The sequence below is a fragment of the Marmota flaviventris genome, chromosome 17, assembly GCF_047511675.1.
Source record: "Marmota flaviventris isolate mMarFla1 chromosome 17, mMarFla1.hap1, whole genome shotgun sequence".
Taxonomy (NCBI): Eukaryota; Metazoa; Chordata; class Mammalia; order Rodentia; family Sciuridae; genus Marmota; species Marmota flaviventris.
Window position 1 is genome coordinate 17,942,853 of NC_092514.1, and position 15,363 is coordinate 17,958,215.

The following is a 15,363-nucleotide window of genomic DNA, read 5'->3' on the forward strand; positions in this document are numbered from 1 at the left end:
CTGTGGCTCCTGGGTTTCAGGCATACCCTAAGCTCTTGTCTCAGTTGACTGCAGGCTCTCCATTCCCTGCAGAGCCTCTGGGGATCATGCTGTTCTAGAAGGTACATAAATCTGGACACTGTCTCTTTAAATTGTAGAGACTGAGAGCTTCTCAGGCCACCATGACATATCCCAGCATTGGACCAGCCCCTGAATAAACTGGAAAGATGCTTGGTCTGAGTTCAGTTGCAGGGAACATCTCCAGGAACCCGGTTGAAGGCAGTGGGGCTTAATCTGTCTGTGGGTCACTGGCTGCCCAGTGGGGAGGGCCTTGCCTCGCTATCCTTTGCATTTGACTGCAAAGAAATCTGCGTGGAGGAAGGGGTTACGCTGTTTGGTCTGGTGAGTTTAATTGGCAAATTGTTCCTCTGGGTGGTGTGTTTATTTACAGAGAGTTACCTGATTCCCTAACCCCTGCAAAATGTAAAAGGAAAGAACTTCAATGAAGACAGCACATTTGTGTTGGAATTGACTGGAGAATCAGAGGATTTTTACAAATTTTGGTTAAGAGCTGGATATATACTCTGGCTGGGGAGGAGGAGAATCATCTGAGAGAATCTAGGAAACCTACCACATCCAGACTGAAGAGAGAAAGAGGGCTAGAGGCTTTTTCCCTGATGGGAAATAGCTGGCAAGGGATCTTGGCAAGTAGGTTAGGAAGACCCCTCCACCTGTAGCTGGCTAGGTCCTGGGTGTGGCCTGGTTGGCACTGTATTGAGCAGCATTTCTTCTCTGCTACTGGGAACCAGGCAGGAAGTAAGAGGCTGTAAGAGATGGATGGGTTCACCAGTCTGGAAGCTTAAGGTGTGGCTGTGACCTGAGTAGTTATTGATTAAAATATTGGGTTCAAAAGAAAAGAAGAAGCAAGCTGTTGTGCATTTATAATGCATGAACTTTTCTAGATGTATAATTTATTAAAAAGTTTACTTAAAAAAACAGAAAGGATAGGAAAGAAAATCCTGAGTTAAATATTGCTAATATTTATAAAGCACTTAGAATAGTACTGGATAGGTAGTAGTACATAAATACTTGTCATATAAATAAAAGGCAGAATAGCACAAAACTAGGCAATAATTTCTAGGGCAAATCTGGCTTATAAAATGACCCATGAAGTAGAAAAAAAAATACTTCCATTTCTCTAGTCATTCCACTTGCATATGCACTCTCATGTAATGGCTTTATAAGCTATTTTAGAGTCATGGTGGTTTGGTATGCATTGAAAAGGGTCAGTGTGAGGGTTAAATGAGATATTATAATAATAGTGGTGACAATTTGGGGTCTAGGTCCTTATTTTATTCTAGATAACTATGCTGACTATTTGATACATGTGGTCTCCTTTAATTATCATCATTTTTGAAACAGGCAGTATTAACTGTCTTTGCAAACAAGAAAACTGACACTGAACTGAAAGCCCTCTTTATAAACAACAAAACTGAAGTGAACTTCAGAAATTGCCCAGATTCACAACAGAAGTAAGTGGGTGATCAGGTTTGTCCAAGTCCAGAGCCAGAGTGCCTATCCAATGTACCACACTGCTTCCCACGGACCCTATATGCCAGCATCTGGCATTTAATGGGAATTGAATAAAAGTTTTTACAAGTCTTATTTTTAATCTGAAAAGTTTTTCTTTTAAACCACTGAAAAAAAAATTGCATTTATTTTTACTCAAAGAGTAAGGATATAAGATTAGTTAAAATAACAGCTACTTTCAAATGACAAAATAATATGGAATTCTTTGAGCCATTTAGGGTGATGAGGCCTCATGACACAGGTAGGGAGAATGTGGTGTAAACTGCTGCATTATTAGCACGCGAAGACATTTATCAGCCACGTTCTGGCTCCCTGTTTGGTGCACCAGGGCCGGCTGGAAAGCATCTTAGATGGGCGCACCTGCACAAAGCCAAGTGCTAGCCACTCTCTCCATAGAGCTGGGCGGGCCACACTCAGGCGGCTATGCATCAGCTGATTTCCCTGGCTGCTTTTCCCCCACCTCAAATGGCCGCTTCCCTCACACCCCGTGGCCAGGACGCCGGCCAAGGATGGGAGCCAAGCCAGACTGCCTCAGGCAAACTTCGCCTGGAACTTATTCGTTGGTAGTCTGGTTTTGCCTAGGCTAGGAGCAGCGGGATCCCAACGTAGTGTCCCATAGTCAATCTGGTTCTTCTTCCTCCCGCTAATTTTCCTCCAAGCAGGGTCCTCTAGATTGGTCTCCAGGAATTTTAGAAGTCAGCACACTTCCTAGATGCAGACACAGAGGGGACCAGTGTGGTGGGGGAATGTCCAGCTAAAGCGCCAGGGCTAGCCAGGCATGCCTGGGCTCCAGAGGAGAGGGAAGTCTTCCAGCATTTAAGCGCAGGTTCGCTGCTACAGGGAGCAGAAGAATTTGGCCTCAGCCCACGCGTGCGCTCAGTTGGCGCCAGGGCGCCCCGAAGCCCCGCGTTGGACACCCTTGGGGCGACATCTGGCTGGCTTTTCCTACGTGGACTGAGGAGGCCGAGGGGCCAATTTATAAGTTTCCATGAGCACCGCGGAGTCAAGGAGAGGTGGGAGGTGAGAAAAGTTCAGCGGCTTCTAGTCTCCAGTAAAAGTCGCCTTGGTTTTGCAGAGATCGGCTTTTTCCCCGAGGCGCATTAAAGGCCAAATAACTGTCCCCCGCCTGCCCTCCCTTACTCCCTCCTGCCAGCTCTCCTCCCTGAATCCCGCCCTCCCGCACACGCTGACCCAGAGACACACCCTGGTGCCGCGACGCAAACAGGGCGTTGTTCCGGTTAAAGGGGAAAGCCAGGAGCCTCCCACTGCCCCCTTGCTTCGCGCCCGCAGCCCCGCAGCACAGCTGTCTTTGGGGACGCCAGCAACAGAGCATACGACTCAAGTCTGTGCCCGAGACCGCTCTGATCCAAGACAACTATTCCTTTGGGCTGTAAGTAATTTGGTGGAGAAAGCGAGGAGATGGGGAGAAACATGGGCATCTTCTGTCGGGAGTTTGCCAGAAGGCTGACAGCAGGCAACCGACTCTGGCCAGGTCCCTGAACTGTCTGTCAGGAGCTTGCAGACCTCTGTCTGTCTCATTTCCTTCCTACCTGGGAAGTAGACCGTGAGGAGTGCCTTTCTGGTCTGTAGACCACCATACCAGGCGCGGGGTGTGGTGGTGTCTGGATAGAGGCTACTTAAGGGCGGCGCAGGAAGACTCGCTGGAGAGGGGTGGATTCCAGGACGCATTGGTAAAACATTCCCTAGAGTAGACATTCTAGGGTTACTGGACCCCTGTGGTCCTCCAGGTTCACGCCACATGCCCCAGCGAGCATCTTCTTGCTCCTGGGCACTAGGAAGCATCGCATTTAATTTTAACCCCTCTGAAAGACATCAGAAAGCCTTGGTTATTTCTTCTGTGCTTTTCAGGGTTTCTTTGGATGTGTGGCTTGTGAAGAGAAACGGAGGCTTCAGGGATTTGGGGTACTTTTTAAAACACTGAAATGCCTCTCTGGCACAAGACTCTGTCATTGACGGGTCCTCAGAGACACAATCGTTCTAACAGGTCACCCCAACCTTAAAGTCTGTAAATGAGAGTCTAGGAGCTCACAAAATCGGATGGAAGACGTTCTTACTGCCCGCTCTAACCAATTGGAATTCTTCTGGGATTCCAATCAATTCTTTACCCTCTGTCTTTCCTTCCCGCCAGACATCTACACCCCTGAGATCAAGCTCCTGGGCTCACGATTCCCCGCCCCGAGACAGGACTGGGTCTGCGCTGGTGTTCTAAGTGCCTGGGGCGCAGATTAGATCCCCCTGGGGATCACAGGGGCTAGCCCGGGAGCAGAATGTCCCCCTCCCTCAGGGGCTGCCCGGGGAAAGCGCACCATGGGCGGAAAGCTCCAGGTCCGGGCAACCCTCCCGGGCCATTCTTTCCTTTCCACGCTCCCCCGGCTCTGCTTTGTCTCTCCAGAGCCTCCAGTAGATCTAACGCCAGGCGGAGCTGAGGCCAGGACGGCTCCCTGACGCTGGCAAAACTGGGTGGAAAGTTGGAGACCAACGGACTGCCGAGAACTTTGGGGTCTGGGAAACCATCCTTCCTGCTGCGCTCTCCCTCCTAATTGGCTTCTGGTGACTCCAGGCCTATTATAAATCTGGAGCTAACTTTTCCCTTATCCCTACTTCTACCCTAGAGGGGTATCCCCATCTAAATCCGAGTTTAGGAAAGCGTGGTCTCTCGCCTTTCCCGAGTCAGGATGTCCCTGGGAGGCTTCCGGGACAGTTGGAGGCCTCCAGTGGACTAGTCATTCTAGAAACTCCTCCTGGGGCGATTGAGACGTGCACACCGCTTGTTTTGTTCCAAATGCAAAAGATGTTCGGTTGCAGGCGGGCCCAGCTGCCGGCTGGGCGGGGATCTTACAGTCGGCTGCCGCCCCCTCTTGGCAGCGGTGCGGGCGGGCAGGCGGGCAGCGGAGCTCAGTGCCAGGACCCGGCATTCCGCTAGCACAGGGATCCTCCCTCGGCGCCCTCCTCCCTCGCTCCGCTGCCCGCGCCTCTGGCCGACCAGTGCGTTCGGCCTCTCATCCAGTTTGGGCTCTCTCTCTCTCCGGGCAGGCAGGAACTCCGCTGAGCAGAACTTGCCAGAATGCTCCTCCTGTTGCTGGGAATCATTGTCCTCCACGTCGCTGTGCTAGTGTTGCTGTTCGTCTCCACGATCGTCAGCGTGAGTGACCAGCGGGCAGGGGAGGCTCCCCGGGTGGCGGGCAATTCCTCACCTTGATGCCCAGCCAGTACCCCTCCTGGTTCAGAGCGGGGTTGTTATTTGCAGACAACTAGAAGTCTCAGATGTCCCAGAGAGTTTTTTTTTTTTTTTTTTCTTTCTCCTTTTCTTTTTGTTTCTGGCAATCTGCCTCCTTTCAGTTGTTTTGAGAAAATCCGAGCAGATTCTGGGGTAGAAAGCAAGCAATCGCTGGACTAGATTAGCTGCTTAGGCTTCAATTTATAACAAAATAATTTCAAGGCCCATCCACTGTCCCGCAGGATTCATTTGATAAGACTGTTTAGCAATTTTTTTTTCTTGATGCAACCTTCTAGAGGAAGTAAGTGGAGCATTTAAGAATTTTTTTTTTTTTTATCCAAACCGTAGGTCAGATGGGTGGCTTACTTTATAAAACACCTCTTGAATTTAGAAAGTTAAAATTGGCTTTTCCGGAAAATGTTTGCAAGTTCCACATCTGCTTTATGGGTGTTAGTCAAGCTCCCACTGATGTGAACAGGTCAGCAGAATAACTTGTTACAAAACCATCCGACATATTAGATTTTAAACTTTTTCACTTGCCTGTGAAGATGAGCAGCAACTCAGGTAGTTACATGCCTGTGACTTTAACGTCTTAACGTAAAGCAAGCTGTACACATGATTTTCTAAGTCTATTTGAGAAACAATTATGTTAGAGATTTGTGAATTGCTTTATCACTTACAGACATCTTTATAAGACCTTAATTATGTGTGATGATAATCTTATCAAATTGATAGGAATTGTAAGTAAGGAAACAGGCTTAGAGAGGGGGGGTGGAATCACTTGGGGAATGATACCCAGGACATGAAGAGGGTAAAGATGGTTGAATGAAGTTATGTTGGGGTGACACCATAGCTCCTTCTTCTGTACTACTCACCTCTGCACATAATTTGTGTGTGTGTGTGTGTTACTTTTCCATTTGCAAAGTGCATGATGTCTGTACTAGACTGTCACCCCTCTTATTTTCTGATCATAACTGTGAACTTGACCAGTATTATACTGGGGAGGGCAGCAGCAGGCCAGGCAGCCAGGTGGATAGGGCTGCTCTTTGCCATCCCTCGGACTGCTTCTTGTCATTCCCTTTACTCCTCATTACCTCCTTTGATTCAGGATGTTTAATTCTTTCTAGCAATGGATCGTGGGCAATGGACATGCCACAGATCTCTGGCAGAACTGCAGCACATCTTCTTCAGGAAATATCCAGCACTGTTTCTCCTCGTCAGCTAATGGTGAGACTGGCTTTTTGCTCCACAAGCTTGTCCTTCCGTGTCTGTTTCTCAATTTAGACCTGGAAACACCTGTTCTTGAAAGACATCAGCTAAAAAGTGATTGCTGGGGTGGGTGGAATGTGACCCAGCCATGAATTCAAGGTGGAAGGAAAAGGGGCAGTCGCCTCACTCGGGAAGCTAAGATCCTGGGTACCATTGTGATTCTCTCTGCCGAGAGAAATGCCCTTGAGTTTCCTCCTGATCATTTAGTGTAATGCTATTTGTGAGTCAAGAAACTGGGATACAGGTAAGCAATAAAGGTGGTGTCATGGCCAGACCTTTAGCAGATTCCACTAGGAACGTGATCTAAAGGGTGTCTTTGGTTTGGTGACTGTCTGTATTCAAAAATGCCTTGCCTCTTCCTGCTGGAGTGACAGCAGGCTGTCCTGAGGATGATTGGACCCGCTTTGGGTTCCCTCATTACAAAGTGACTTCCGAGGTCTTGGGCCTCCATGGTGCCACCTAGTATCAAAACCTTTGAGTGTTTCCTTATTGCAAGCTGGGGACTTGAAGCTGTCTGCAAAACCCAAAGCTAAGCCTGAGGGTCCTTTATCCAGAAGATTGCATTTCTCCTCTTGAGCACAGCATCTTTGCCTGTTAGTTATTTGAAGCCAGGCTTACTTAGGGTCAAGTTAAGGAGACAGTTATCAGGGGAAGCACCCACTAGATCCCCCCAAGAACTCAGAGGGGGGTGAATGCTTAGTAGGAATCTTGTGTTTCGAGATACACAGAGGCAGAGGCGAATAAAATGTGTTGTTTGGTTGCTGGGTAAGGTTATAGTAGTTGGTATTGAAATACTGGTGGGCCTGGTTTGACATAGTCTTGAGTTCTAAAGGAAGTGTCCTCATCCTGGAGAGACAAGTAGCTATACATAGAACAGAACTTTCCTGGGTTTGAAAGGCCAATAAAGTACAACTTTAAATGTTGTAGCAACTACTCATAGATCCGATATTTATGCTGAAGGTGCCGCATCTGATAAGGGAAATCAGTTTAGATCCAACTCAATAAAGCAGGCAGTGAAATGGCACTTGGTACTAGCTTTGCACCATCTGATTTCTTTGCTAGATTTTCCCCTCCCGTGGACTCTGTACCCAGTAGTCCCGAAACATGTTACAACCAAGTGCCTTGATCCTCGGTATAAATAGATGCTGCTGACATACTCGTTTAAAACCTTACATGGGGAGAGTAGACAAAGAGTAGAAAACTGTACTTCATGTTTCCACCTTCCTGGGGGAGGGGACAGGGTAAAAGACCCTAGTCCCATTGAAGTGAGCAGTATGTCTTTTCTCTGAGTGTGTGAGAAACATGGAATAAAGCCATCCTAGAGGTTGTATGGTGAGTTTGCATGGTAGGTTGGCAAATAAGTAAATGAATGCCTGAATTCATGAATGCCTGAGAATGTGATGATAGTGCTGCTTGTCCCTAAAGCCACAGCATCCGGTTTCTTCCAGTTCAGGGTCTGGCCCAAGTTCCCTGACAACTCAGGACAGGAGTCTTCCTACTCGTTATTGACACCTGGTGGCCACAAGTGGCAACTGAGCCACAGGCTTTCTGAGGCTCTGGTCTCTGTGTCCACAGGCGCTGTCCCCAAGTGGCATCTAACCACGTGGGGTTGGCATGGAATCCTGGACTCTTAGGCCCGGAAGGGGGAAGTTTTGGCAGGCGTGTTAAAGCCCGGCTGAGTTTCAGCAGAAAGAGGAGGCCCAGGAACTGCTAAATTGTGCTGCAAACTGTCTGCAGGAAGGAGAGCGATACTGCAGTGTAGCCTGTTGCTGACCTGCTTTAAGTGCCTGCCGAAGTTGTAAATAGCTGTCACTTGGTGCTAGAAGATCTCAAAGAGGCACTGTCATTAGTTAAAACAGGAAATTTCTTATCTCTTAACTTGTTCCTTGTGTGCCAAGCTCAACTTCTTGGATTCACTTACAATGACTTTGAAGTCCTGAGTGTTAGTTCCATATCCACTCAGTGCCTTTCCATGTAAACCCCAGAATATCCATTATCCTCCACATTTGCCTTCTTGGTTCTCACAATAAGGACATTTTAATGAAATCTGGACATGACCCTAAGCAAGCTGGGCTTGTTTCCACTTGGGCTAATTCTAAATTAGAAGTTTCCGTTTAAACTTCTCCAATAGTAATTATCTCTGCTGACATCTTCCTAACATGCTGGCCTGTGTTACAACTTTAGCAGTACATAGTGAATCCTGGGAGGCCCCCTTTGCTTTTTTGATTGGGTTTAGCAATTGCTTTGAAAAGAATAAGGTGGAAAAATACAGAATTTTAAAAGCATCAGACAATGAACTGCTACTATTACAAATCACTTACCTTGTTTGTGTTTGTTTTTAGAATATTTGAAACATACTTTATTAAGTGATTCAAAGTAATTGTTGATATTTATTTGCAAAGATTGTGTTGCAAATGTGCAATGGGAAAATACTTTGGTTTACATGACTTCTTCTTTTTCTTCCTTTTCTTTCTTTCTTTTCTTTTTCTTCTTCTTCTTCTTTTTTTTTTTTTTTTAAAGTCAGGGATGTTGCTATATTGCCCAGGCTGGCCTTGAACTTCTGGGATTAAGTGATCTTCCTGTCTGAGTAGCTGGATCTATAGTGCCCAGCCACTGCACCAATGTACCTGTGGCTTTTTTTTTTTTTTTAAATGAAGGGACTCTCTTTGCTTTGAATGGAGCCCCCTGGTGTTTTGAGGCAATCTAACATTTGTGCTATAGAATTTGATGGAGATGTATCAGATCTTTCCCCCAAGCTCCCTCTTTAAATGGGAATAGTTCTAAATTTCTTACTAACTGCCTTCCACTCTTCCTGTGGTTGTGGTAGTCTTCTTCTTCATCTTCTTTTTAAAATTTATTTATTTACTTTCTGTCTCTCTTATCTGTAAGGCCTATAGGCAGAGGTAAACAAAAACCAACCAAATAAACAAACAAACAAACAAAAAATCCCAAAACACCCCAGAAGGCATATTCATTTGAAAGCCTCTCAAGTCTCAGGAATACATGCAGGGACTAGGACACCATGGGGACCATGCCTTTGATGATATGGAGCCTCAGTGAAGTGTCAGGGTTAAGTATGGAGAGTTGAATCACTCACTGTGAAGACACAAAGGTCAGATGCACAAGAAGTGGGGGCAGGCAGACCGCACCAGAGTTCAGGGGAGGAAGTGGTAGGGAAATCTCCAGTGGGAGGTGGAATTTGATCCACCCTCCAAAGGATGGGCAGGATTTAAGTAAATACAAGCAAGGGGGAGGATATTCCCTTGCAGTACAAGCAATGCATGGGATATGGTAGACCCGTTGACTAGTGTTCTGGTTAGGATTAGAATTGACTGTTTAGGATGATGTATCTTCAAATGGCAGTGGCTTCAATGGACTTATTTCTCTCTCTTTTAAATGAAGTCTGAAAGTAGGCAGCCTGAGAGAAAGAGGATGATTTCATGAACGTGTTAGACACCCAGGTATTCTTTAGCTACTTTCTTTGCCATTTAGGTGGTGGTGGGGAGTGCTTGGTTCTTATCCTCATGGACCAAAAGGCAGCTAGAGTACCAGCCATCTTATCCATGATCTAAGTAGTAGTGTGGAGAAAGGAGAGAAGAAAGAATATATTCTTTTCCCTTTTAATGGAATGCTCTAGATAGACCCACACACATTCGCTTCTATCTTTTACTGAAATTTAGTCACATGACCACACCTACACTTATTTAGAAGGGAGCCTGAGAATTTAGCCTTGTGGGGAGCATAGCTTCTCAATTTGTAGAAACTTAAAAGCAAGTACCTCCCTGTAATCTTGTCTTAAAATGAATCTCCTTGAGGCTTGACCACACCCAACACATCCATTTATATTCTTTTACAATAGCACACCCAGGTCCTCTGAGTTTCAGGGCAGGACCTAATTATTTTACCATTCTCCAGATATTCTATTGCTCATCCTGGTCTCTGTCAACACCAATACCAATCTTGCACTCACCCATATTGAAAACTATGGGATCTTAACATCTCTCTATTTGTCTCTCCCTTCCTAGTCATGAGCAAAGTCTTGTTAGGCTTAATGATGTCTCTTTTCTCATTTGTGAGAGCCACTGAGGCAGCCTTTGGAGTAGCTGGCTTGAGCCTTTCTTGTTTCTTTGTGATTCATTTTTCATATTGAAGCCAGGGTGATGTGTTTAAAAATACAAATTTAATCATATTATTCCTGAAATTTAAAAAAAACCTTTCAGAGGTCTTTCATTGGTCTTTCTCTCCAGATGCAATCTTTAACATGGCCCATAGGATTCCACCTGGTGCATCTCTTCTGGCTTCTCCTAAATCTCCTCTCACATCTCATCATCATCTTCTCTTTCCCTCCCTTCTTTCTTTCTGTTCTTTCCCTCAGAAACTATTCATTACACATCTATTATGTGACAGATGCTATTGTAGACACCAAGGACACAAGCGTGAATAAGAGCTTACAGGGCAGTGGGCAAATCAGTCAATAAACATGGACAATTGGGAGTAGTTCCAGGAGTTATAAAGAGAACAAGATAAGGTGATGTTTTAAAGAGGGATTGCAGTGGGGAAGGAAGGGCTCTTTGAAGAATGACTCCTTGAAATAAATGCCTGGGACTCAGCTATATGAAACATCTGGGGGAGGTTCCATGCAGGGGGACCGACCATCAAGTGCAAGATCACCAGGGAGAGGAGGAGCTGGGCTTAGGTGAAGAGGAGAGGGCAGGCCAGAGTCCTGGGAACAGAGTAAAGGGGTAGAATCGCAGGTTGTCTTGAAAGTCCTTCCAGACACTAGTAAGGAGTTTGATGCCTGTGGATGCATTTCCAATTTTTCTGATTACATTTAGAACTGTTTTAAATTCTCAGTGACCTGTTTTATCCCCACCTGTAGCAATAGTCCAGAAACATTCATAAGGCAGGATATTTCAGAAATCCTACAAAATAGAAACGCACCGATGTATCATCATACGATGATCCCAGATGATGGGATCTCTTCCACTGTGTTCTGTGACTTTGCTCCTTTCACATTTCCCTCATTGATGACAATTGGTAAATAGCTACAAACAGGATTCTATGTTAGAAAATAATAAAAAATAATAAATAATAAAAAAAATTCTCTTTGCTTTAAGATATGGAACCTTGGATGAAGGCAGTCAGGGCCCAATGGGTGGGGGGGCTGTAGCATCCACACAAGCCAAGGGGGCAGAGGGGAAGACACCAGTTTCTAGGTTCCAAGGCTAATAAGATCTGTGAAGCTCTGGTTTGGGTAGAGGATGTGTCAATCCTCATCCCCAAGTCTCTGTGGGCATGTTTAAAATCTGCTGACACAGAGCATATAGACAAAACACAGCTTGCTATTAAATGATGCTTTTTTGTTTTTGATTCTCCAATTTATTTAAATATTAATTCCAAGTCCACATAAGCTTTCTTCCATTCTTTATTTCATCTGCATGAACCTAGTATGTAGCAGAGTGGGGCAGATTACTGGAATCAGGTCATGGGCTAATTGGTTACCTGAGAGATAGAAGGGCATAGCCTGGTCTTGCCCTGTCCCTTGGCATGGTCTTTATCAGCTTCAGAGAACCACACCGAGACAGGGCCCAGGCAGAAGTGGTCTTTCATCAAACCTGGGTGCTGTGCCCTATGCTCATTTATGAAGGCCTGTCTTGTCTTGCAAACTTTTTTATGCTGAAGAGTTATGGCACATGAAAGGGTAAATGTGTACATTCTGGAATCATTTTCAGTTTTAAAGACAAGGTCCAAAGCATGAAGGGAATAACTGGGCCCTTCTTGAATCTGTCCTCAAAGCATCCTTCACCCTTCCAGTTTATAAAGGCAGTCCTCATTTTCCAACAACAATAGGCAGGTCTGCTCCATTGCCAAGTGTGTACTGAGACAGGGGCCTCAAGCTGAGAAGACACCATTCCTTATTTATTCTTTCCATCCTAACCACCAACAACAAATTCATGACATTGAATAGGTTGTGGGTAGCATTGGATCAATGCTTTGGATTGAAAAAAAAAAAATCCTACTAGCCTCAGCAGCCCCCAGTATGAAGCATTGTTGTTCTCCTTGGTCTCCATCTTCAGAGTGATCCCAGACTGTATCTTGCTTTTCCATTTGGTGACACTGTCCTTTTGGCAAGGATGCCAGACCATTTCCTCATCTGTGGCTCAGCTTTGGGTCAGATTTTAGAAAACACAGGAGGCCCTCTGCATTTATGGCTTCATGTTTTGCAATTTAAAATCTTTGTGGCTCCCTGGGCCAACCCATAATTTCTACCCAAGGAATGGCTCTTGATCTTACAGGGCCCTGTCCTGGGATGCGTGCCCTATAGGGGAAAGGGCAGTGTAAGATATGGGATGTTGTCAGATACTGTTATCTTAACCCTTCATTTTTCTCCTGAATGCTAATATCTAGGAGTAATGTGGAATGCTTGTTGGAGCCTGTGTTAGAATGATGACCCCAAGTTCATAGTTATTCTTTGCTTTTCAAAAATTCAGTGATGAGGTTGAGGTGAGAGGATCACTTGAGTCCAGGAAGAATTTGAGACCAGCCTTGGCAACATAGTGAGATTCCCATCTCAAAAACCAAATCAAAACAAACAAACAAAAAACTTCAGTCACATCCCTGGGATTTTACTAGAGCTTTTTTTTTTTTTTTTTTTTTTTTTTTATGTTTCAGGAACAGGGAAGGACTGGCAGTGATGTGTCCTAAGGTGGTAGATCTTGGCTTTAGAATGAAGCCTTCTGAGTGTGCAGTTAGTGACCCACAACCCCTCCCAGCATTTTTAGGTTTTTACCCACTGGAGCAGTACAGCTGTCTGCAATATGCCTACCACTTGTCCACCCTACAAAGGTGGATATGGACCCTTCTACCTTTCAAGAGAGCCCTTTTCATTTTTGAGGAGATAACAATGAGATTCACTCATTTATTCTTCAAATATATCAAGCTAATCCTTTGTACTAGACTGTGTTCCATAAATTGGGTATACAGAGGTGAACGAGAAAGACCAGGACCCTGCTCTGTGGTGCTCACTGTTAGTTGGAGGACAGAGGCAATACATAATCAATAAAGATTCATGGAGAGTGGAAAGTGCTCTGTAGAGTGAAATAGAGAGTCATCTCTGGGGAGGAAGGAGCTGATCACAGAAGGCCTCTTCCTTTCATAGAGATTTAGTTGTGGATTGTCAGGGAAGGACCAGTCACGTAAATAACCATGGGAAGAAAATTCCAGAATGTAAAGAGAAGAGCCATGAAGCAGGAAAGAGTTTGGTGTGGCTGAGTGCAGTAGCTGGAGGAAGGTGGTGAGGTGAGGCAGGAGAGGGGAACTGGGCTAAACATCTAGAACCTTCCAGGCCATGTTATTGAGGAGGATCATTGGGACACCATTGAAAGATCTGAAGCAAAAGAGTAGCAAGATTTGATTTATGTTTTAAAAGCTCACTTCAGTTGTTTTATTAAAAAAACAATTTGAGGGGAGAAGCAGAAATGGAAACGGGGGACTGATGAGCCCGTGGTAATGATCTAGGCTGGGAATGATGATGACAATGAGATACTGATGACGGTGACGGTGATGATGGTGAAGATGATGATACTCACATAGGTGCCAGGCATTCTTCTAAGGGAAAGATATTTAATCTTTGTTAAGAACCCCAGGAAGCAGGTAGTGGCTTGGCCAGCCGGCTAGGTGAAGAGAAGGAGACAGGGCTGATGTCAGGTTTTGCTGCTAGTTAAATGTAGGGGGGTTAAGGAAAGGTGACTAGTCATGACTTTTAGGTTTGGGGCCTGAGCAACTAGGTGTGAAATGGGGGTCTTTGACTGAGCTAGAAGAGATAGGAACAGAATGTTTCAGGAGGAGATATAAATCAGTATTCAGGTTTAGGCAATCGGAGATGTCAGCAAAGAATCTCTTGGATTGAGATATCTGTAGCTTGGTGGGGAGGGGAGGTCTGACCTGGGATTCATATTTGGGAGTGGTTAGTCTGTATGGAAGGATATTCGATGTCATTGTGCTAGATGACATTATTTGGGGAGCAGATCAGAAGGGAGTAGAAGGAAGGACACAGGGCTTGGAGATGAGTCTGGGAGACTGGGGAATGGGGCATCTGAGAAGAAGCGGAGACTGAGGAGGAGCAACCAGTGATGTGGAAGGGATGCTTTGAGATGTTGTCAGTTAGAAACTCCCTCATTAGACCAAGTCTGCCTCCTCCTCGACTGGCCCAGTCACTACTGGTTGTCTTCATGAGGCCTGATGTTCTAGACTGGGGTTTACCAAGTCTTATTATTCATCCTCAAGGAGATTGAACCTCTGTAGTGGCCCCTGGATCAGCACAGGATGACTGTGATTCGTCCTCTGTATAATAGCCCTTAAATATTTAAAGACTACAGTTTTACCTTCTCTTCTATTGATGCCTCCTTTCCTCTTTCAGTGTCTTCTCTGGTGCTAGTCAGATGCTGCTGGAATCCCCGGCTGCATAAAATGTGGTCTCTAGATAGCAAGTACTGACCTCTACTTGCTCTTCTGAGGTCTGGTCACTGGTTTGGTTCAACAGCCTGTGAAGGGAGAGCTGAGGGGCTCCTCTCTCCCTGTGCCACACCATTCTCCCTCCTTCCTCTCCACATTTTGTGGATTATAAATCTAACAAATGCCAGTTGGATCATTTAATTCTGTATATTTCAAGCATATCATTGAGCTTCCTGGCACTCCTGGTGTGCTGTTGTGGAAATCTCGTGGAGTGGACATCAGGAGCCCTGTGTTATGAAGTAGGTCTACCTCTAACAAGCTGCATATCCTGAGGCACATACTTTGTTTCCTTAGTAGAGTGGGAGTTGAGGTAGGAATTGAAGTCAGGGGCCCTTTCTTGCATGGGTTTCAGGGCCACTGTGCATATTTGGGACACAATTGTGGCATAGGAAGATCCAACAGGGAAATTGGAAATTGGGTAGAATCAATCGCAGGCCATCTTCTCAAGGCATTCCTCCCACATCACTGGTTGCTCTTCTACCAGGGCCTTGGAAATTGGGTAGAATTTCAGGAGGCCTGGAGAGCAGAAGGGCTTTGTGCTCAGGGAAGCACCACTCTAGATTTCCAGGATGCTCGGCCTTTCTGTATGCCTTGGGCGGGGCAGCGCGGGGGTGGGGGGTGGGGGGTGGGGTGTCTCTGATTTTTTTTCATACAGAGAATTTCTTTCAAACCCCAGAGATCTCCACAGCAACTCAAGTATCTCCTTTCCATTCTCCACTTGTGCAGCTCACAATTATGCACTTACAGGTGCCCTTTCCCTCTGTAGCTCATTA

The 15,363-nt window shown here is 45.6% G+C and overlaps 1 protein-coding gene across 2 annotated transcripts in view; it reads left to right on the forward strand.

Annotated features, from left to right (window-relative positions):
* Positions 1 to 238: 238 nt before the first annotated feature.
* Positions 239 to 15,363, forward strand: part of Pmp22 (peripheral myelin protein 22) — a 33,230-nt gene continuing 18,105 nt past the window's right edge. Inside the window, exons 1-3 of one of the 2 annotated variants that reach the window (XM_027956003.3) lie at positions 239 to 381; positions 4,624 to 4,732; positions 5,935 to 6,034. In XM_027956003.3, the coding sequence (XP_027811804.1) occupies positions 4,655 to 4,732; positions 5,935 to 6,034 (178 nt within the window). In that variant the 5' untranslated portion in view covers positions 239 to 381; positions 4,624 to 4,654. Of the gene's footprint in view, positions 382 to 2,789; positions 2,960 to 4,623; positions 4,733 to 5,934; positions 6,035 to 15,363 lie in introns of those variants that run through there. The other variant, XM_071603925.1, reaches the window with a different exon arrangement.